Source organism: Pyrgilauda ruficollis, unplaced genomic scaffold, assembly GCF_017590135.1.
Source record: "Pyrgilauda ruficollis isolate IOZ18807 unplaced genomic scaffold, ASM1759013v1 scaffold105, whole genome shotgun sequence".
In the NCBI taxonomy this organism is placed as follows: Eukaryota; Metazoa; Chordata; class Aves; order Passeriformes; family Passeridae; genus Pyrgilauda; species Pyrgilauda ruficollis.
This window is the reverse complement of record NW_024508656.1, coordinates 1,528,379-1,550,813: the sequence shown is the minus strand read 5'-3', so window position 1 is coordinate 1,550,813 and position 22,435 is coordinate 1,528,379. Positions and strand designations below refer to the sequence as shown.

The following is a 22,435-nucleotide window of genomic DNA, read 5'->3' as shown; positions in this document are numbered from 1 at the left end:
TCTCCTGCGGAGCCCAGAGCTGATGAGAGAGAGAACAGAGGAGCCTTTGAACTCCTTGCAGCAGACGGCAGCCAGGTTGCTGCGTGTGTGTGTTGGGGAGGGGGTATTTATTCTCTTGTAAGGTTCATTTGCTCTCCGTGTTTCCCTTTCTTCTCGCTTTCCCAGAGATTTAGCTGGATGCTCTTCCCTCTCAGGCTTTGTTCTTCTGACAAGGCCCCACTGGCACCACGAAGCAGCTGCCTCTGTGTGATGCCAGGGCAGCCCAGCATGGGGAACCGGGAGCAGCCCCGCACGGGGGACCTGGAGCTCGGGGCAAGTCAGAGCCTCCAGCAGCAGCTTGGGGGACGGTGGTACTGCCAGCCCTGCAGGGGCTCATGGAATAACTCTGCAGACAGAGCTGCAGCCTGAGGGCTTCTTGTTGCTCAGACTGGCTCTGCTTTCTGGGAACGGTGAAGAAAAGGTGAGGATGGGTGACTCATCTGGAGCTGGTACGTATACAGGATGGAATTCTTCCCTCTTAGTGTGGTGAGACACAGGTTGCTCAGAGAAGCTGTGGATGCTCCATCCCTGGAAGTGTTTACGGCAAGGTTGGATGGGGCTTGGAGCACCCTGGGATAGTGCAAGGTGTCCCTGCCAGACATGGGTGGAATAAGATGGTCTTTGAGGTCCTTTCCAACCCAAACCATTCTGGGATTCTACAATAATGCCCAGGAGAAGGAAGTACAGGGAAAGGCAAGCTTCCTGTGTTGTCAGAGGGCAAGGAGCACTCTGGGAGGGGCTTTCAAAGGCAGTGGCGTGGAGGAGGAAGGCAGAGATGGATAAGGCAGCCCTGGGATGCCAGGCCAACAGGGACTTGGACATTGTGTCTCCCCAGCTCACCAGGCCACGGGCGCTGCTGGCACTGCGGAGGGCTCTGCCAGGCTGCTCCCCTGGGCTGCACAGAGGTGGTTCCTGATGCCAGGACACTTTTCCCCTGCATTCCTAGAGTCTGGACCTGTCCCTCAGAAACATGTGTGAGCAGAGGCTGAGGTGACAGTCACGGGTGCCCCACAAATCAGTGGCATCCAGTGATCCATGTACATGCCCAGCTCCTCGGCACTCCCTGTGCCACTGTCGATCGACTCGCTGACTGCCCCGTGACTCTTGTGAAATGCAAACCTTTGGTCCCCAGCAATCTCTAAAGTTTGCTGTCCCTGCTCCACAGGCAGCCTCAGATCCACGAGGTCACTCCCTCTGTTTCTCCCTTCGCTCCAGCTCTCCGTCCCTCCAAGGAGGGCTGCCAGTTACTGATCCATCAAATCTGCCCTTGTCTCTGGAGAATTTTGTTCCCTCTCCCTGCCCAGCTCATGCTGGATCAGCAGGGCACAGCCTGACAAACCCCACAGCTCCTCTCCCTGCCCCAAAGGTGGGCTGTGACCTTCCCTGGCTTCTCAATTCACATCTTCTGCTAAATTGGCTTCATGTGAATTGACACTCGGAAAAAAAGCCTCGCACACAGACGCGGAGGAGCCGACATCTCTGGAGGAGCAGAAAGTCTGGGAGGAGAGCTGTGCTTCTCCTGAGGGATGACTCGCCAGCCCCCTTTTCCTGCCTAGCGGGATGCAGCCCTGCCACGGCCTGCACTCGCTTGTTGCCGGGGAAAAGTGAGGAGATTTGGGAGAAAAGCACGGCAATTTTGGGGGGAAAACGGGGCGATTTGAGGGGTGAAATAGAGCCGGGCTGCTCCGAGCAGGCAGGCGCAGCCTCTAGATGGTGCAGTCATGCAGCCGAGCTGAGCATGTGTGCAGCGAAGGGCGCTGCGCAACAGGTTGGCGTAGCTCAGCGGGGAGACGCGCTCCCATCCTCGCTGCGGCGGAGCGGAAAGGACTTTCCAGCATCCTGGCGAGAAATCCGCGCCGCAACCGGCCCGGAAGGCGGGTGAGGGGCAGCGCGACCCTCGGAGGGTGCTGAGGGTTTTGGCAGGGTCGGGCTGCAGCTCCAGCCCCTGGCACGGAGCGCGGCCGCTCCTTGCAGGAGCACGGAGGCGGCGGTGGCAGCAAGGGAAGGGGCAGCCCTAGAACACGCTGTCCCCAGGCCCCCGGGGACTTCGCTTGGCCAGCCGAGGTGCCGGGGTGAGAAGCCAGCTGAGGGAGAACAGCTTGTGAAAGCTTCACAAGGGCGCTGGGAGCTCGCGGGTGCTTTTGGGAGTCGCAGGTGCTCCGTGCCTGCTGCGCCCCGACACCCCGCAATAAATAAAGCCGTGATTCACCGAGGTGTGACGGCAGGGCACGGCGGCTACTCCAGCCCCACCGCTGCAGCCAGCAGGGCAGCTCTGCAGCCTGCCCGCAGCCCTGCTGGGCTGGGGGGCCGGGGAGGGGCGGGCACAGCCCCCGCTCAGCTCGGTCGCACGGAGGGACCCTCCCGGCTGCGCTGGCCCGGGTCCCTGGCCCTGTGCAGCGGGGTTGTGGGGCTGTGAAGCGCCGGCTGGAAGAATAAATGAGCGAATTAATTACTAAGAGCACCGAGAGGGGAGTGAGAAGGGAGACCCCAGCCGCACGTGTGCGGGCGCGGAGCGGAGGGGTCCCCGGGGTGAGGGGCTCCGGGGGGCCGCGGGGAGCCCCGTTCTCCACGGGCACGGCGCTGGGCGCGGTGCCGGCAGCCCGGAGCCGGGCGGCTCTGCCCGGCAGCCGCTGCCCGCTCGTCCCGGCAGCCCGGCCGCGCTCGGGATCTGATAAGGAGCCGGAGCTCCACCTCCCCATGGTGGTGTCGGCGAGAGGCGGAGGCAGCGGCGGGCGGGGGGGGGAAGGGGCCGTGCCTGCGCTGCGCTTCCCCTGCACATCCTCACACACACCGAGGGACGGAGGCGGGCACGGACCGAGCTGCCCACCGGGGCTGCCTCCAGCCTGAGCCGCCGCTTCGCCGGAGGAGCCGCAGCCCCGGCACGGGGAGGGGGGCGGTTCCCACGGGACATTTATATTTTTTTTGCCCCCCCTCCCCTTTTTTTTTCTTTTTTCTTTTTTTTTTTTTTTTTTTTTTTTTTTTTTTTTTTTTTCCCCCATATTTTTTTTCCATTTGTTTTTCATCCGTGGATAACGCTCGAGAGGAGGCGGGGGGGTGGGGGGAGCGCGGTCCCGGCGGGAAGGAGGCGATGGAGCCGCCGCGGGACCAGCGCGCAGGGACTCGGCACGGAGCGCAGCGCCGACACCATCCAAGTAAGAGCTGCGGCGGGGCCGGGACCCCCGCCCGCTGCCAGGCAGAGCCGCGGGGGGGTGCGGGATGCCCCGCGCCGGAGCTCGGCGCTGTGCGGGAGCGCGGGGCCGGGCGGCGGCGGGAGCGGCGCTGGCGAGCATTCCGCTCAGAGCATCCCGCATCCCTCCGCTCCGGTCCGCGCCGGGCTGCGCGGGGCTCCGCGGCCGGCGGGGCGGCTCCCGCTTGTCCCCGGTCCCGCCCGGCGCTGCCACTTGTTGTGCGGCGCGGAACGGAGCGGAGCGCGGCCAGCCCCGCACAGCGCGGCGCAGCGCAGGGCGGGCGGTGGTTGCGGGAGGGAGGCTGTGGCGGGGGGTGCGCGTGTTTCGGGGTGTTTATTTTTCCGCGTGGGGGTGGCTCTGGGTGTGTGTCCCTCGTCCAGCACTGGGTGTGTGCGCCCACGGGTTGCGCGGCTGCGTGGGAACCGCAGAAGTTGCGGGTGAACCGGGAGCCGGCTGGGAGCGGGGCTGTGGGTGAGCGGCGGGGAGCGAGGGACTGGCAGGGGCGCACGCCGGGGCCGTGGAAGGGTGTCCGCGTGGGGTGCGAGTGACACCGGGGTGCGGGGACGCGAGTGGGCTTCGCGTGTCGGTGTGCGGAGCTGTGTGTGTGACGGGTGTGCGTGCGGTGAGTGTGTCAGCGGGCTCTGAGTGTGTCAGCCAGCTCCGAGTGTGTCAGCGGGCTCCGAGTGTGTCAGCGGGCTCTGAGTGTGTCAGCCAGCTCCGAGTGTGTCAGCGGGCTCCGAGTGTGTCAGCGGGCTCTGAGTGTGTCAGCCAGCTCCGAGTGTGTCAGCGGGCTCCGAGTGTGTCAGCGGGCTCTGAGTGTGTCAGCCAGCTCCGAGTGTGTCAGCGGGCTCCGAGTGTGTCAGCGGGCTCTGAGTGGGTCAGCGGGCTGTGCGTGCCCCGCCGCGGAGGATCCCTGTTTCCCGGTACGCGAGGCTGAGCGCGAAGCCGGTGCCGGCAAAGCGGCTCCCGTGGTTTTGTCACGGGTGTCTGAGTGCGTGTGTCCGTGTGTCCGTGTGTCTCTGTGCGTGTCTCTGTGCGTGTGCGCGGGGCTGGCGGAGGCGCCTGGAGCTCCGCTCCCCTCCGTGCCCACAGCCGGAGCCGGCGGCTGCCGGAGCCTCAGCCCGGGCAGCGCCGCGGGGACCGGGGAGCCTCGGCCGCGGCGGCCGGCAGCGGAGCCCGGCCTCCATCCTCCCTCCCAGCCGCCGCAGCCGGCAGCAGCGGCTCCCGCGGCGCGCTGCGAGGCCGGGGGGGACCCTTTCCCCCTTCCCCAAGGTCCCCAAATCCTCCCGGCTGCATCCCCGGAGCAGAGCCGCTCCCGCTGTGCCCGGCTCCCAGCGGCCCTGCCGGGGTGTTTCAGGCCCGCGACATTTTTGTCTTCTCCCAGGGCCCCTCTCCAGCCGGGGTGGAGGGTGGGATGGTTGCGGCAGGGGACAGGAGCCCGGAGTGGCTGTGGGGCACCCACGGCTGGAAGGATGGGGGTGCCACTCCAGGGAGGCTCTGACAGGTCTCTGCCTCGCTGGCTGCCGGACTTGGAAGGGATGTGGAGAAGGCAGCAAGAGGAGGGAGGGCCCTGGGCTTTGCCGGCTTTTCATCACTGCCCAGCTCCTCAGGGATGATTTTGGGGTGATCATCTTGCCAGGCCAGTGGGGTTCCTCCTCGCGGGGTGCTCTGGCTCCCTGCTCTCGGGCCCAGCCTGCAGAAACGCCGAGCAGCCGCAGTGGCAGCCGGAGCTGGAGCAAATCCTGGGACGTGCAACGGAATACCCAGGATTCAGCCCATCCGTGCCTTCGGCGCAGGACTGACCATCAGCGGCCGTTTTCCCGGCTAGCACGATCCCTGATCTCCGCGTGGAGCTGGGATGAGCCGTTTGCTGCTTACTGGGATGTCGCTCCAGCTCCGGGTGTCGGAGCAGGGCTGGGGGAGCGTGGAGAGGGGATTAGCACTTGTGTGCTCAGTGCAGGGTTTGGACAGACTTGTGAGCCGTGGCTCCGAGCCACGCAATCAGCCGCTGGAAGTGAGGAGAGGCCGGACTTTGGTGCCCATTCCCGAAGCGGTGCTGCCTCCCGTGGAACAGGGCCAGCGGACTGTGGGAATCACAGGGAGCACAGGCTTGTTCAAGCAGTTGCTTAAATTCGCGGTGCTTTATAACCTCTCTCTCATTAAGGCTTGTTTTTTTTTTTTTGGTGGGGATGGCTGAATTCTGTCGGATTTTGCATGCCACTGTCCTCTGAGAGCTTCCCAGTCATGCATTAAGCAGCGTGACTAACGCCTCTCTCATGTGGTTCAGTCTTTCTCACACACTCCCCGTAGGGAGAATTGTGTGTGCGGAGGAATAGTTGTTTTGGGAGGGGCTTTTATTTTTAAGTGCTCTGTGCTTTGCCAGCAGGTTGGAAAAAGGTGCCTGGCACTAGAGAAGAAAGTGTGGGATGGTCCTTAGATCCCATGGGAAAATAGCCTGGTGCCTTGGACTGGCCCCTGGGAAGCCTGTGTCTCCTGCACAGACGTGCTTGTGAAGGCTTCCTCCTCCTCCTCCTCCTCCTCCTCCTCCTCCTCACGCCCAGCTCTGGGCTCTCGTGTCTTCACCGTGTCATTCACAGCCCTGGGTGCCGAGCAGGATTCCTGACCCTACTGATTCCTTATCCTGCCAAGCCCAGGGCCCCTCGTGCCTTCCAGCACTGTCCCTCAGGTTCTCAGGCCCTCTCCTCCTTGCACCTCCCTGCTCTGCAGGGTGCCTTCCTTCACCTGCAGGAATGGGGCTTGGGCTCAGATTCCAGCCCTGGTTTTGGGGCAATCCTGGGTAATCCTGGGTGCTGGGCACCTTTGGGTAACACCCTTCCTCCTCCTGGCTGGCACAGAGCTCCTGGTGTTTCCAGCTTCTGGGCCCTCCCTCCCAGATCCCTCAGCCATGTGAGGCATCAGCACTGCCTTGAGACTTTCCCTGCGATCTTTCACCTCGCACCAGGACTTAGTCAGGACGTGGCTACGTCACCAGCAGGCAGGCCCAGCCCCGTGCAAACAGCCCAGCGGCGGGCATGGTGCCTCTCCCAGCCCGGGCATCCTCCAGGAGCCCTTTCCCAACAGCTGGAGCTGCCCATCTTCCCTGTCCTCACTCATGGCCATCCCCAACGGGAGCGCAGGGCTGGCAGACCTCGGGGCAGGCTCACCCTGTGGAGGCAGCTGGGTGAGGCGGGTCTGGTGTGAGCGCACCGGGGGGGTGGCAGACACGAGCATGACCCAGGTGCCGGTGCCCCCGCATGGGTGACATCACACACATCCACAGGCAGCGGTGCCAGGGGCATGCGCACACGCGGGCACACGCGTTGTGTGCGGCGCACACACGTGCAGGAGCGCGAGCTCACACCTGGGGCACGGGCCCAGAGCGGGCAGGGATGTGCTCCTTGCCCCGAGTGACACAGCTGCACACCCTGCCAGGGCACAGGTGTGATTGTTTGCCTTTATCTATGCACACACAGCTGTGCTCCAGGCAGGTGGACACCTCTGGAATGCTCACAGTGCACACCCAGCACAGACACACACACGTGTTTGCACACACTGCCTGTGCTGATGCAAAAATCTGTGTTTCTACTTGGCTCCTGACCTCCTCCATCCTCAGCCCAGTCCAGGGATGGAAGATGTCCTGCTCTCTCTCCTCATTCCTTCCTCCTGGAGTCACACATCGTAGTGCTGGTGGGGGCAGCTCTGCACGGCCTCAGCCAGCTGGGGATAGCTCTGCTCTGTACAAAGGAAGGGGCAGGACAAGGGAGCAGAGGCAAGCTTGGCTTCAGGGCCACCATCTCCTCTCCAGGCATGGAGGTGTATTTTCACTGCAGAGGCAGGGCTCATCTCGTCCATGTCCCCATGTCCATGGGGAAGCAGAGGGGTGGAGGGGTGGAGGAGCTGTTGGCTTGTGGGAAGTACCAAGGAGGACAGTGCAGGATGTTCCACTTGCTAACAATCCGTGCCATGACAGGCTAACCAGGAACTGGGCACTTGCAGCGTGGCACCACAGAGCGGGATGGTGATGGAGCGCTTGCCCATTGAGCGTTTGTTTGTCCTTGGTCGCAGAGTGTGGAGAGAGGGAGTGATGGGAGCAGTGAGAGCAGGGTAATGTTGTGGGGCTTTGGCAGATGTTTGTGGCTGTTAATTTTAGGGCACCAGGTCCCTGTGTTTTTGGATGCCAGTGAGCTGCATTGAACCACTTTATGCTCACAGCTCAGTAGAAGCTCCTGGACCCTGGAGGAGGAAAATGTGTTCCCAGAATGGAACAGGAAAGCTGGTGGTCAAGCACAGCACCAGACAGGGGGGGCTTGGTGGCAGGGCATGTGGCTTGTCACAGGAGGGGACAGTCTGTGGGGCTGGCATGGCCTAGGCAGTGTGTGAGCACAGGGACGAGCTGGCAGTGGCGGGGGCAGCGGTGCAGGGGTGCAACAGTGCAGGGGTGTCTCTGCAATGCAGGGGAGCAGTGCTCCCGGCACTGCCACTGCAGCAGAGGAGTGGGCACCGGCACGGAGTGGGCACCCAGTGCGTGCCATGTCCCAGACTGGAGTGGGAGGGAATGGGAAGGAACAGTGTGTCTGCAGCGAGGAAGGGAACAGGAGCTGCTGGCGCAGGGTGTGGGGTTGCCTAGTGACTGTGCAGCGAGGGGGATGCTGTGCTGCCATTGCAGTGCGCTGGGGCTGGGCACTGCTGGGGCTGCCTGGGGTTTCCTGCACTGCAGCACAGCCTGGGCAGGGACCCGGTGTCCTCTGACTGCGGGGGCGCCGGGGGTGGCAGTGCTCCACAGGCAGGGCAGGAGGGATGATGCTCAGGGCCCCTGCATCCCTGCAGTGCCGGGTGGGTGGTGCCTCTGTACCTGGCAGTGCAAGGCTGGCAGTGCCATTGTGCTGGCAGTGCAGCAAGGGCAGTGCTGCTCTGTTCCTGCCACAGCAGTGCCCTGTGTCCCTGAAGTGCTGGAGGGGTGGCAGCCCTGCGTCTCCAAAGCGCCCCATGGCCCTGCAGTGCCTTGCAGCCCTGCAGTGCTGGACAGGCGGCATCCCTGAAGCACCTCGTGTTCCTGCAGTGCTGGATGGGTGGCAGTCCTGCATTCCTGCAGTGTCTGGTGTCCCCAAAGTGATGGCTGCTGCTGTTCCTGCAGTACAGGCAGTGATGGATGGGAGGGAGCTGTATGCTGGCAGTGCACCGTGTCCCTGCAGTGCTGGGTGCATGGCAGCCCTGCATCCCTGCAGCGATCCATGGCCCTCCATCTCTGCATGGGTGGCAGCCCTGCATCCCTGCAGTGCCCTGTGTCCCTGGGTGGGTGTCAGTCCTCTATCCTTTCAATGTCCCATGTCCCTGCAGTGACGGATGGGCATCAGCCCCACATCCCCGCAGTGCTGGAGGGGTGTCAGCCCCACATCCTTGCAGGACCGGATGGGTGTCCGTCCCATATTCCCGCAAAGCAGGCAGAACTCCCCATTTGGTGCTCCCATTTCTGCAGTGCTGGCAGCTGCATGCAGTGCCCGTGTGTCCCTGCCGTGCGTGGCAGGCAGTGCCCCTGCACTGGTGGCACACAATGCTCCTGTGTTTGGGTGGTGAGAAGCTGTCTCAGAGTCTGGCCGGCTCCCATCGGGTTGTTGGCAGCAGGCTGCCTGCAGTCCACCCTGTTAGTGTGCCTCGTTGGGTCTAATTACAGTTGGTGTGGTGACGAAGAGGGTGGACAGTGGCAGGAGTGGCTTCCTGCAAGTGGCAGGGCTGAGGTTTCAATGACAGGGTTACTCACTTCAGCAGGGCGTTGCAGGAACTTTGCAAGCTGGGACGGGTCTTTCAGGGCACTGGAGGCTGCCAGGAGCTGGCCCCAGCAGCCCCTTCCCTTTGGGAGCCGTGCCAGGACCATGTGCAGTCCCACATGGCGCAGTGGGGTAAGCCAGGGAAGTGGGCTGGTGGCTAACCTCCGGTGTCTGTGTCTCCTCCAGCTCCCCTGCAGCGCAGGATGAACCCGCTGGCGTCCTGCCTGGGCTTGTGGCTCCTCTGCCAGCTCCCCGCCCTGGCCTTGGGGACACGTGCGGTCTACAAAGTGCAGGAGGAACAACCCCCCAACAGCCTCATAGGGAGCCTGGCCTCCGACTACGGCTTACCGGACATGGGGCACCTCTACAAGCTGGAAGTGGGGGCCCCATACCTCCGTGTGGATGGCAAGACTGGGGACATCTACACCACAGAGACCTCCATTGACCGGGAGAGCCTGCGGGAGTGCCAGCACCTCCTGCCTGGAGAGCCCTGCTTCCTGGAGTTTGAGGTGTCCATCACTAACCTGAACGCCAACAGCAGCCCTCGCCTGCTCGAGGGGCAGATTGAGGTGCTCGATATCAATGACAACACCCCCAACTTCGCCTCGCCCGTCCTCACCCTCTCCATCCCTGAAAACACCAATGTTGGGACGCTCTTCCCCATTCCCCTGGCCATGGACCGGGACTCGGGCCCCAATGGCGTTGCCTCCTACGAGCTGATGGCTGGTCCGGAGGCGCAGGAGCTCTTTGGGCTGCAGGTGGCCGAGGACCAGGATGAGAAGCAGCCTCAGCTGATTGTCATGGGGAACCTGGACCGGGAGCAGTGGGACTCCTACGATCTGACCATCAAGGTTCAGGATGGGGGGAACCCACCTCGGGCAAGCAGTGCCCTGCTCCGCATCACCATCCTGGACATGAACGACAACGCACCCAAGTTCGAGAAGGCCCTGTATGAGGCAGAGCTCTCTGAAAACAGCCCTGTGGGGCACTCCGTCCTCCAGGTGAGTGCACATTTCCTCTCCTGCCTGGCTGCAGGGACAGCCACAGGAGCATCAACATGGCCATGGTTCCTCCAAGGAGGAGGGAGGGTTGGATGGAGGAGCTCGGAGTGTCACCCAGGGCCAGCAGGCAGGCAGGTCCCTGGGATAGCACACCTGCTCAAGCGAGGTTGGAGAGGATGTGCAGGAAGGCACAGCTGGAGTGGGGCTGCAGGACTGGGCTGAGGGGCAGCAGCAGAGCTCCAGGGAGCAGGATTCCGGGTTACTGGGAGGGTTGGGACCTGAGGGCCACTGGGAGCCTGGCCTGGGGCCAGCGCGGTCTCAGTGCTGCCCGCAGACAAGACATAGACCCTTTCATAAGTTGCATTCCCTTGGCGCCTCCATGGAAACTCAGGAGGTGGGGACAGGGAGCATCCCTGCTGCCTGTGCACAGGGCTGGCCACAGCTCTGGAGGTGCCCTGCTGTCTGCAGGGAGCGGGGGCTCTGCCTCATCTCAGGCAGCACTGCAAACTGGCCCGGAGAGCCCAGGGGGCTGGATCTTGGTGGATTTGGCTTGGAGGGGGCATTGAGATGATAGTAGTCGACATCTGTTTATCTGCAGCTGCCATCTTAATAAGCGGAGCGCGGCCAGCTCTCATCTGCCTGCTAATTCTGATGTGAATTTTTTAAGAATTCATTTTTCACTGTTAAGAGAATGGGAGTTGGAAGCAGATAAGGGAGCTGCATGGCCGGGAGGAGAATGGGCTGAGATGCCGCTGCTGCCATTGCTCAGCTTTTATCTTTCAGGGGGAAAATGACTTCCGCCTGTTTTGTGAGTGGAGGTAAAAGGTGGAATTTACATTTAACAACTTTCGTTCTCCATCCAAATCTGCTGAGCAAGATAACGGTGGAGCAGCAAATGGTGCAGAGAAGAGGCTGCTCAGAGAGCCGATTAGGGAGGCAAATGTTAGACAAACCTCATCTTCTTTAGAAAGCAAATAATAGGCGTAGAGGCAGGTTTATGGGGATGCAGGGCTCCTGGCGGGCGGACAGGGATGGACGGTGCTGTGCAGGGCTCAGGCAGCCCCAATCCCTGTGTGGCTGCATCCCCAGATGCTGCGATGGAGCTGCTGCAGCTCCACACATGGTTGCCTCCCTCCTTGCCCTCACCTGAGCCAGGCAGCTGCTCCAGCCCCTCCTTGGAGGCACAGCTGGAGCTGTCCCTCCCTGCTGCTGGCTGGGTCTCAGCGGCACGGTTCCATGGTTCCAGAGGATTCCCTGCGTGCCGGAGCCGGCTGGGAGGGGAGTGCAGCCAACCGGCCCAGCCGGTTTCTCCGGAAGAGCGAGGCAAAGCCTCCGTGCCTGAGGGTGGCTCCCAGCTGCTCTGCCGGTCCCAGGCTCTTTGCCCCACAGTCCTTGGCCCCAGAAGAGGAAATCCTGGTTTTTCCCCCTGGCTGTCCTCAGGGAAGGCCACGGCGGTTTGCGGAGAGGCTCACTCTGCCGTGCCCTTGTCCTGCTCACTGCTTGTCCCTGTGTCCCCTAGGTGAAAGCCAACGATTCGGACCAGGGCGCCAATGCTGAGATCGACTACTCCTTCCACCAGGCCTCGGACATGGTGCGGCGGTTGCTGCGCCTGGACCGCGCCACGGGGCTCATCACCGTGCAGGGCCCCATCGACCGCGAGGACATCGGCACCCTCAAGTTCTCCGTCATGGCCAAGGACAAGGGCGCCAACCCCAAGAGCGCCCGCACGCAGGTGGTGGTCACCATCAAGGACATGAATGATAACGCACCCTCCATAGAGATCCGGGGCATAGGCTTGGTCACCCACCAGGATGGCATGGCCAACATCTCGGAGGACGTGCCAGTAGAGACAGCAGTGGCTCTGGTGCAGGTGTCTGACCGAGATGAGGGTGAAAACGCTGTGGTGACCTGTGTGGTGGCCGGTGACGTCCCATTCCAGCTGCGCCAGGCCAGTGAGACAGGGAGTGACAGCAAGAAGAAATACTTCCTGCAGACCACCACGCCATTGGACTATGAGTCAGTGAAGGAGTACACGATTGAGATTGTGGCTGTGGACTCGGGGAACCCGCCCCTCTCCAGCACCAACTCCTTGAAGGTGCAGGTGATGGACGTCAATGACAACGCCCCTGTCTTCAGCCAGAGCTTCACTGAGGTGGCCTTCCCTGAGAACAATGAGCCCGATGAGCTGGTCATGGAGGTGAGTGCCACTGACGCTGACAGCGGCTCCAACGCCAAGCTGGTTTATTCCCTGGTGACAGACCCCTCCTCCAAGGGCTCTTTCACCATTGACCCTGACTCCGGGGAGATCCGGGTGAAGGCGGTGCTGGACCGAGAGCAGAGGGAACGCTACGAGTTCTTGGTGGTGGCGGAAGATAAGGGCAGCCCCAGCAAGCAGGGTACAGCATCTGTGGCCATCAACGTCATGGACAGGAATGACAACGACCCCAAGTTCATGCTGAGTGGCTACAACTTCTCAGTGATGGAGAACATGCCACCCCTCAGCCCTGTGGGCATGGTGACGGTCATTGATGCTGACAAAGGAGAAAATGCCCGGATCCAGCTGTCGGTGGAGCAAGACAACGGGGATTTTGTCATACAAAATGGCACTGGCACCATCCTCTCCAGCATCTCTTTTGACCGGGAACAGCAGAGCACCTACACCTTCCGACTCAAGGCGGTGGATGGTGGGGATCCCCCCAGGTCTGCCTATGTGGGGGTGACTATCAATGTCTTGGATGAGAATGACAATGCCCCCTTCATCACTTCCCCCTCCAACGCCACCTACAAGCACATCCTGCCCCACACCAGTCCCGGCCAGCAGGTGAGCAAGGTCAAGGCAGAGGACATCGACTCGGGCATCAATGCTGAGCTGATCTACAGCATCACAGGAGGAAACCCCTTCGAGCTCTTCCAGATCTCCCCGCAGAGCGGAGACATCACTCTGGAGAAGGAGATCCTGCGCAAGCACCACGGCCTGCACCGCCTGGTCGTGCGCGTCAATGACAAGGGCAAGCCCTCGCGGCATGGCACGGCTCTGGTGCACTTCTATGTCAACGAGACACTGGCCAACCGCACGCTGCTGGACACGCTGGTGGGGCACAGCCTGGACACCCCGCTGGACATTGACATCGCCGGCGACCCTGAGTACGAGCGCAGCAAGCAGCGGAGCAACATCCTCTTCGGGGTCATCGCCGGCATCGTGGCTGTCACCCTGGTCATCGTGCTGGTGGTCCTGGTGCGTTACTGCCGGCAGCGCGAGGCCAAGAGCGGCTACCAGGCAGGCAAGAAGGAGACCAAGGACCTGTATGCACCCAAGCAAGCCAGCAAGAGCGGGAAGAGCAAGAACAAGGTGAAGAAGAGCAAGTCTCCCAAGCCACCCAAGCCCACAGAGGATGAGGAGGAGACGGGGCTGCAGAAATCACTCAAGTTCAACCTCATGAATGACTCTGTCAGTGACAGCCCCCGGATCCACCTGCCCCTGAACTACCCTCCGGGCAGCCCGGACCTGGGCCGCCACTACCGCTCCAACTCGCCGCTGCCCTCCATCCAGCTGCAGCCTCAGTCACCCTCTGCCTCCAAGAAGCACCAAGTGGTGCAGGACCTGCCGGCCACCAACACCTTTGTTGGCACTGGGGACAACAACTCGACGGGCTCCGAGCAGTACTCGGACTACAGCTACCGCACCAACCCCCAGAAATACACCAACAAGCAGGTAGGAGAGCTCATCCTGAGGCCGGCAGCGGCGCCCCCGCTGCACCGGGGAGCCATCTGGACAGAGGTGTGGGAGTGAGCATGGACTGGCCCCCAGCCCTGCATGTGTGGCCCAGGGTCTGGTGTTGGACTACCCTGGAGCCGAGCCTCAGAGCCTGGGCGTGGTGCAGGGAGGGGATGGGGATGGTGTGGGGAAGGCCAAAAACTGTCCGAGTCCTTATCAGAGCACCCGGGGCTGGGTCCTGGTGGCGCTGCCTGGGTGATGGTGATGCGAAGGGCACTGCATGCGTGTGGCTCTGCATGTGGGGCTCCGGGCAGGGAATGTCACCCACCTGCGTCCCCTTTGGGGACCACTCTAAGAGCACCAAGGAGGGCGATGCCCACCCTCCCACCACTCCCTCTGCTTGGGCTGGCTCATGGGGAGGAGGGACTGGTCCTGCTCCTGCCACAGCTGGGTTCCAGCCCTGCCCTGCTCCAGAGAGCAGTTGGAAGGCTCTGGCTTCACTGTTGCCAGCCTGGCTCTGCTGGTGCAGCAGAGCATGCCGCCATCCCTGCGCCAGGGTGCCTCAAAGGGAGCTCTGCACCCACTGCGGCTGCCCGGGCAGGTGGGGCTGGGTGGAGGAGCAAAGCTCTGCCTTTTTCTCAGGCTCAGGCTCCCGCTTCCCCCAGGCTCGGGCCCTCTGCCACAGCCAGCGCAGTGAAATCTGGGCTTCCCATAGCATGAGCACTGGGCCTGGAGCTGTGGCTCTGCAGGAGATGGTCCGCAGATCCTGGTGGCACAGGAATGGCCTGTCCATGTGGCAGGGCTGGTGCTGTGCTGGGGGCTGGGGGAGAGGGGCACTGAGGTCTCTGCTGCGGTCGGGTCACTGCTCTTGGTGTTGCCGGGAGGTTTTCTGCGTGTGGGGCAGGGTGGAGGCAGGTCTTGGCTGCTCGCTGGTGTGCACTGGAGCTTAGAGCTGAGCCACGAGGTCATGGGCCGAGTGTGGAGCTTGCAGGACCCTCTTTCTTGGGCTGTCTGGCCACTTAGGAGCTTGCACCACATTTCTGCTTTGGCACATCTGTCCTTAACCAGCCAGGGAGGGAGAGGGGGTGCGAGTGCCTGTGGCTTTGTCTTCTTCCTGGGGCCCCATGGGTGAGGACCACCCACTCCCCCCGTGCTGTACCCCCTGTGCCCCATGAGACCCCTGCCCCCTTCTTTGTACCCCAGTGAGCGGCAGGCTGGGCTCCTGCCGTGGGGCTGAGCTCAGCTTCCCTGTTGGATTTGACTTCAATAAAGTTTTCTATTTTTGACCGGTTGTGCCTTATTGTCCCTGCTGCCCCTGAGAAGGCTCTCCCAGCAATTTCCCAGGCATATTTTCCATGTCCTTGGCTACTGGAGCACTCAGACCCTGTGGAGGCCAGAAGTGATGCTCACATGAGCTGGCCATCTCCACAAACCCTCCACCACATCCCAGTGTGGTCAGCCCAGAGGCCTCCTGGTGCTGACCCTTCATCCCCAGGTTGACATATCCCATGTCTAGTCACTACCTGGCCCTCTGAAGATGTCCCTCCAGGACAGGGTTCCCAACAGCTGCACACACACACAGACACACACACACACACACACAGACACACACACACACACCTTTGTGGATGCGGTCGCAGTCTGAGCCACAGCCCAGCCCACCCAGCTTTCATTTCATTTCACACCAACGTCCTCCCTCAGAGCTTCTTCTGGTTGATCCCCACATCCTCTTGAGCCACACCCACGTCCCACAGCCAGAGCGTGGCGGAGCAGATCCCTGTGCCTGGCTAGCCTGACCCAAATCCCGCTGGCGCGGGCTGGCAGCAGCCAGCTCCCGCCCGCCGCAGTGCTGCAATGAGGGCGCACGCGGTTGCAGATGGAGCCTTGGCGTGTCAGCAGAGCCCAGATCCCAACACTCCCCCACCCTGGGAGGTGATGGGAAGGAGAGATCCTCTCAGGAAGGCTTGCTGGAGCCAGGTGGTCCTGCTTCCCACGCAGATGGATCCGCCCTGTATGGGAGCTCCTGGTGGGATGGATGGGGATGATGCCAATGCCATGGGGCTCACTCAGGGTCTTGTCTCCAGCTGTTTGGAGAAAAGATGGACCCTGGTAGGCAGGAACAGTCCCAACACCCCTCTCCCACCATCCCACTATCCCATCTCAGGGCCCCCCTCCCTGGCCACCTGTTCCTGTTTCTCCTGGTTTTTCTTCCAAACTGGGGCACCCATCCCTGCTCCTGTCACACCAGTTCACCTCTTCCTCAGGGCCTCCAGTGGCCTCACCAGGCTGCTGGGGCTGAGGAGCTCTGGCGCTGGGAGAGATTAGATCAGCCGGGGAAACCAGTGGTTCTGGCTTCGGTGGTTTGAACCCTGTGCCAGCCTTGGCTCTCACAGCCTCCTCGTTTGTTTTGCTAACAGCATAAGGTTTTATCTTGAACCATCCAGGAAGTGTCTGGGCCTCCTGGGCAAGCAGGGCTGGGACCCGCAGGGAGATGCGATGGCTGCAGAGGAGGAAAGGAGACACCAGCAACCACCTCAATAACTGCTCCCCGCAGGGCTGGGCCGGGCAGTCTGGGGGCTTGGCTCAGCCCTGCTATCTGCTTCCCTTTGGGAACTTTCTGAGAGAAGTTTCCCTTCCTTCCTCGTCCTCAGTAGCTCTTTGATGAACCTGGGGTGAGAACTCAGGCGCTGGCATGGGGAGCGGCTCTTTCTTCTGCCTGGCTCCCAGGCTCCATCCCTTTTTTACTGGGAGGGGATATTCTACATCCTTTCCCAAAAGCTGCCCCGGGTCCTTACAGCCCCCCACCACCCGGGAAGGCAGCTGGAGTGGTGTGAACTTGGGTGAGCTCAGCAGAGGTTCCTGCACCTGCCCGCGGGCTCGCAGCACGGTGCAGCATTAATTACTCTCTGCGGGAGGGGAGAGGAATATTGTAGCTGTAATGGACAGAAATGAAATTGTCTTGTTTGAGAATTTAGCTCAGAGTCTCCCATAAATTGCAGGTTTAGGTGCTGGCAGATGTCTGGGAAAGTCTCCCACTGTCCTGTGTCAGTGGGTTTTCTCAAGGTCGTTCACGTGGAATGAGCTGATAAATGGATCCAGCAAGGAGCTGCAGATGGAGCTGAGGGTTCATGGGGGACCTGCCCTGCTTTCCCCCAGTTTCAGAGAGAAGCTGTGCTGGGACCAGTTCCTCCACACTGTGAATCAGCTCCTGCTGCTGGGATCAGCTGGGCTTTGGTCAGATTTGGCTCTGCTGGGCTGAGATCGAATGGGGGAAGTGTCGTGTAAGGGCTGCAGATCCCTGGATCTGCTGGGAAGAGTGGCTGTGTCAAAGCACAGCAGCTTGTGAGCATCACGGGGGAGCTTGGGGAGCACAGGACAGGGTGGGGAGTGGGCAGTGCACTGTGCTGGAGCATTGGTGAGGATGCTGAGGCCACCACGGGTGAGGCAGGAAGGTGCGGTGACTCCTGGTGCATCTGTGCTGGGGTCTTGGGTTGATGAGCGACAGCACAGAGGGGTATTTGGGACCTCAGAATGAGGAGCTTCAGCCATGGGAAAAGAGCAACCCCTGGTACAGGCTGGATGTTCAGCCAGCCGCAGCGTGGGTGTGCGCAGGCAGTGCTGCGGGGGTAGGTGACAGCGGGGTGTACAGAGCCCATGCCCCTGCACGTGGGAGGTGACAGCGGGGTGCTCACTGCCAGCACCCTGTGGAGGTGGCACAGAGGGGAGTGTGGTATCGATGACGAGGGGGGCAGGGACACACGCACAGGCTGGATAGGGGATGCAGGGCATGCAGCCGGAGTCTCCCCTGGGGGGAAGGTGGCACAGGGCAGTGTGCAAGCCCTGTCCCCAAGGAGGTGGCAGTGGGGATTGTGCAGCCTGGACTGCCGTAGGAGGTGGCACAGGGGGTGCACAGGCTGTGCTGTGTGGAGGGCGGCAGTGGGATGGACACAGTGACAGCAGGTGACAGCAGGGTGGGCAGCCTTGGCCAGGTGACAACTCTGACAGGTAGGCAGTGTCTGCAAGGAGACAGTGGCACTTGCTGTCCCTAACAGATTAGGGAGGTCATCAGGTTTCTCCTGCATGGCAGTCCCTGGCCCTACCAGCGCTGGGGACCTCATCCTTTCTCCCTTTAAGACTCACCCAGCCTGTGCTCCTTGCCTGGGGCTCCTCACATGGGGCTGGATGACAGCACTGCCCTGTTCCCGTCTTGCCATTCCTCCCTGCTTCTCATTCCTCCCTGCCCTCCTCTTCCTCTCCCTTCTCACAGTCTCAGCCTCTCCCCTGCCTGATGCCCTTGGAGCCAGCATTGGCCTTTCCTAGCTTGGATCTGGGGAACTCCTCCTTTTTCCCCCCGAAATCTTCCCGCTTCTTTCACAACTGTGTCTTCTCCTCTCCACCCTCTCTCCTGATCTCTCCCTTCTCCCTGGCTTTCCCCAGTCTCTCCTGACCATGCTGGCCCCAGTACAGAGGGATGCTGAGCCCTCCCAGTGCAGGGCTGAGCCCCTGGCTGGCTCTGCCGGCCGAGCTGTGGATCCTGGGGGATGAAAGCCCTGGCTGTGTGTGCAGCCGCCCGCTCCAAGCCTCCCTGATTGATATTCCCAGCACTGCTCTGCCCGCTCGGCTGGGCTCTCAGCTGCAGTGCTGTTCCCTGGAGCAGGGCCCAGCCCTGCAGGCTGCTTCACCCGACACCCAAATCCTGGGGCAGAACCCAGGGCTGTGACAGGGTGTGTCCCTGTGGTCCCTGTGTGTCCCTGTGATCCCTATGTGTCCCCAGGCACTCAGTGGTCCCTCAGCCCACAGAGCACCCAGAGGTGTGGATGGGATGAAGCACAGAGAGTGGGATGCAGCAGGAGGAGATGGAGGGTGGGGTGTTCCCAGGTGAGGACAGAGCTGGGATGTTCTGGGATGTTCTGGGATGGGATGGAAGGAGGTTGGAGTAATGAGAGGGTGCAGGATGTAGGACAGGCTAGGGAGGTTGTTGTGGAGGGAACAAGGGTTAAGGAATGCCTGGAGCAAAGGGCAGAGTGGCTGGAATTGTGTCAGGGCTAGGGAGGGAAGCCCTGGGAGCCGTGGGACAACAGCAAAGGGGTGGCTGCTGTGCTCTGGTGGCCAGCTGGGACCCCCAGAGTGAATTCCCGTGTGTGGGGCTGTGGCAGGGCAGGTCCCAAAGAGCCCCTTCGTGGTTTGTGGGGTTGTTGGACACTTAGCACCCGTGGTGCCCTGGCAAACCTCCCGCTGGTTGGTACATCCTTTGGAATGCTGAGCGCTGTGCCAGGCCCAAATCACCTTCCTGCCCCTCCGCCCTCATCCCCACACACCCCTCTGAGAGCACCTGCCAGGAGCCCTGGGCACGGCCCATCCCCAGGGCACGGCTGTGCTGCCATTGCACAACCCAGCTCTGCTCCTGGCAGAAACCAAGATGGTCAGTGGAGATTATTCCAAAAGAGGCTCTTCCTGCAGTGCCCTGATCCTTCAGCACCCCAGGAAGCACAGACAGCTCAGCTGGGGCACAGGAAAGTTGAACAGGGGTGAGGAGGTCACCCCTGGCATCTTGGTGCCCCTTTTCTTGTCACCTCTGACTGTGGCTGCAGCATCCATCAGTCCAGCCTGGGTGAAGCTCAGCCCTGGCTTTCCCTCTGGAGTCAGACCTGCAATTCAGCCTCACTCAGCTTCCTCCCAACAGGTCCTTCACTGACCTTGTCTTTTGTCCTGACCCTTTGTGTACTTGAAGGAAAGCTACAAAAAAGACGGAGAGAGATTTTACACAGGCAGAGAGTGATAGGACAAGGGTAACTCTCTGAAACTAAAAGAGGAGATTTAAATGGCATATTGTGAAGGGATTCTTCCCTGTGAGGGTGGGCAGACCCTGGAACAGATTTCCCAGAGAAATTGTGGCTGCCCCTGGATCCCTGGCAGTGTCCCAGACCAGGCTGGACAGGGTTTGGAGCAGCCTGGGATGGTGGAAGGTGTGCCTGCCATGGCAGGGGGTGGAATGAGATGGACTTTAAGGTTCCTTCCAACTCAAACCATTCCATGGTTCTATTCTCTGACTTTCTGAACTTTTATGGAGGTCTCTGCACCCTTGAGTACCTGGTTTCCACATCCTATCTGTAGTAAAGGCTTCTTTTCCGAGTGTGATTCCCAACCCAACCCTCTGGAGAGGAAGAGGAGGTCAGGCAGAGGACCAGAAAGAAAACAACTCCCCCAGATCCCTTAAAAAACATTCCTGCTTGTTTTGCATCAATGCCTTGTGTGGTGGAAGCTGTTTACTGCCTCAGCCCTTCAGCTGCTTGCAGGGAAGCGTGGGTGGGTTTGTGGTGGGAGCGTGGGTTGTGACCTGCCAGGAGAGCAGGAGAAAGCTCCACCACCTCATTATTTCCATCCTTCTGGCACTCACAGCCAGGCTTCGTGGGTCCTGCCCAGAGATCCCTGAAGATGCCCCTTTCCTGGGATGTAAACATCCTTCTGAGCACCTCCTGGCTTGCAAAACACCCCTCTGATCTCCTATCTGCACATGGCACAGGGATCCTGGCAGGTTCCATCAAAGCTGGGAGCCGTCCTTTGGGGAGGGCAGCGATCCCACCTCTCTCCATGGGAGCTGATCCCTCACCAGAGCTGTCGGAGCAGCCTGCCCTGATTCAGCTCCTCGGAGACATCTTGAAAGGCCCGAGCAACCTGAAAGCCTGCAGCTATTTTGCTCCCACGTGGCCTGGTTTTCACATCCTCCCAGCTCCCTGGCGCTCAGGAGCAGCTGCTGGGGGAGCACCTCATGGCTGAGCTCTGGACTGGGATCCTGCTGGAAGTGTCCTGCTGGAGCGATGTGTGATGTTCCTCTCACACTCATCCATTCATCTTCCTGCTTGTTCATCAAAAGCGCTTGAGCCCTGTGGAAAGCAAAACCTGTGTTTCAGATGTTTGAAGAGCCCTTCCTTCTCATTCAGGCTGGGCAAGACCTTCTGAGGTGTTGTGATTCCAGGCTCTGTAAGTGCCTGGAGGGGCTTGGGTGGGGTTTTTTTCCAAGGATTTCAAGTAGATCACAGTTTATTAGGGACTATTGGGGTGTCTCTTGCCCAGAGAGCTCAGAAACCTTTGCTAATGTGCTGGAAATTTGTCTGGAGCCAGGATCTGGTTTGGCCAAGGATGTGACAGCAATCCTGGGATTTAAAGAGCTCATCCATCCCAGGGGTCCTGTGCCAGTGGGAATGGGAATTGGAGCAGTGCAGGCAAGATAAGTGGCCCTAAGAAGCCTTCCTATAACTTGTCCTACCTGTTTGATGTCTCCAAAGGAAGCTTTGTCTCACCCGGTATCTCCACTCATCGGGAGGTGCAGACCACTAAAGTGAGGGCTCTGCCCCTCTCTGCAGCGTGTGGGTGCCCAGACCTCTGGAACAGGCACAATTCCTTGGGCAAACAGGAAAAGCTGCTGCCCTTTGCCTGTGGAAATAGAGCTGCAAAACAGGTTTGCCCTCAGAGGAAAATTTTCAATTTGAAAGCAAATCAGGAAGAACTGAGACTTTTCCCCCCTGTTTCCCAGGTCAGTCAGAATATATATTATATATAAATATTTTTTTTCCTAGTAATGTCTAAAGGCATGATTCTGCCTGACCTTTTTGAGTTGAGCTCCATAATTAATACTTGTCTGGAGTCCTGAAGTGAAAGGTACCTTTGCAAGAGCATCATTTTTTCATTTTCATGTGTCAGCAAAGATCTCCCCCCACACCCCAGCCCTGAAACAGGGAGCTCGCTTGAATAATGATCTGATTTCAGCAAATTGACAGGTTTTCTGTGGAAAGGCTTCCATGGAGGCATTCCTGGCTATCTCCATTGTTTTTGAGAGAGTCCTGAGTCTACAGCTTCAGACCCCCTGCTCTCCCCAGAGCCTTCAACGCTCCCTGTCAGCTCCACTGGGTTCAACTGGGAGCCAGATTAGCTCATTATTTTCCCAGCATCATTTTCCCACTCTGCAGCTGTTGGATTCCTCGAGGGTTTTATTCAAATGTTGCTCCCAGTCCCGGAAAGCTTTTTCTCCCTGGGATCTTAAGATAGTTTTAACGTGATTATGAGGCTTCCTGCTGCGTCCAGGGCAATTTCCACTCCACACCAACCATCTCCAGAATAGCTCCATTATCAGCTGGATGGTGACAGACATTCCAGGGCAGCACGGCCAGGCCAATTTAGACATCATTCCGTAAAGATTATGACCCCTTTCCATTTTACCGTTCGCCCTTCTGCTGATTTATTTCCGTATTTTCCTTGCCCATCTTCATTCCACCCAAAGAAAAGCCAAATGGCACCTCCTGGATGGGCTCAGAGCTGGGATAGGCTGAGGGTTAGGCAGGCTCTGTCCCTAGGCTGCCTAAATGGGTCTCTAATTGCGTTAGATCTTGCTCTGAGTTAGATAAATTCGATCTGACCAGGCAGGTTGGCACCGGGCTTTGGCGGCTTCTTTGAGCATCATGCAAATTTCAGGAGGCTTCAGGGCACCTTTGTGGAGTCAGCCCGCATTTTCCCTGGATTTATTCATTAAATAGTGCCTCGGGAGCTGATGTCCATTTGAGGCTGGCTGCTCTGCTATCATTATTTCGGCAGGACTTGGAGACTGCCTCTGCTGACTGCAAGGTCAGCACTCGCTAATTGTCAGCTGAGCAGCCACTCAGGAGGGGAGCAGGTGCTTTTTGGGATAATACCTGGGTTTGAGAGCTGGGATTCCATGGATTCCTGTGCTTT

At 60.2% G+C, this 22,435-nt stretch overlaps 1 protein-coding gene across 5 annotated transcripts in view; it reads left to right on the top strand.

Annotated features, from left to right (window-relative positions):
• Positions 1-371: 371 nt before the first annotated feature.
• PCDH1 (protocadherin 1) overlaps positions 372-22,435 on the top strand; it is a 54,849-nt gene continuing 32,785 nt past the window's right edge. For 2 of the 5 annotated variants that reach the window (XM_041470183.1, XM_041470216.1), the window contains exons 1-3: positions 3,051-3,191; positions 9,179-9,993; positions 11,513-13,705. In XM_041470183.1, the coding sequence (XP_041326117.1) occupies positions 3,128-3,191; positions 9,179-9,993; positions 11,513-13,705 (3,072 nt within the window). In that variant the 5' untranslated portion in view covers positions 3,051-3,127. The other 3 variants (XM_041470191.1, XM_041470199.1, XM_041470207.1) reach the window with 3 other exon arrangements.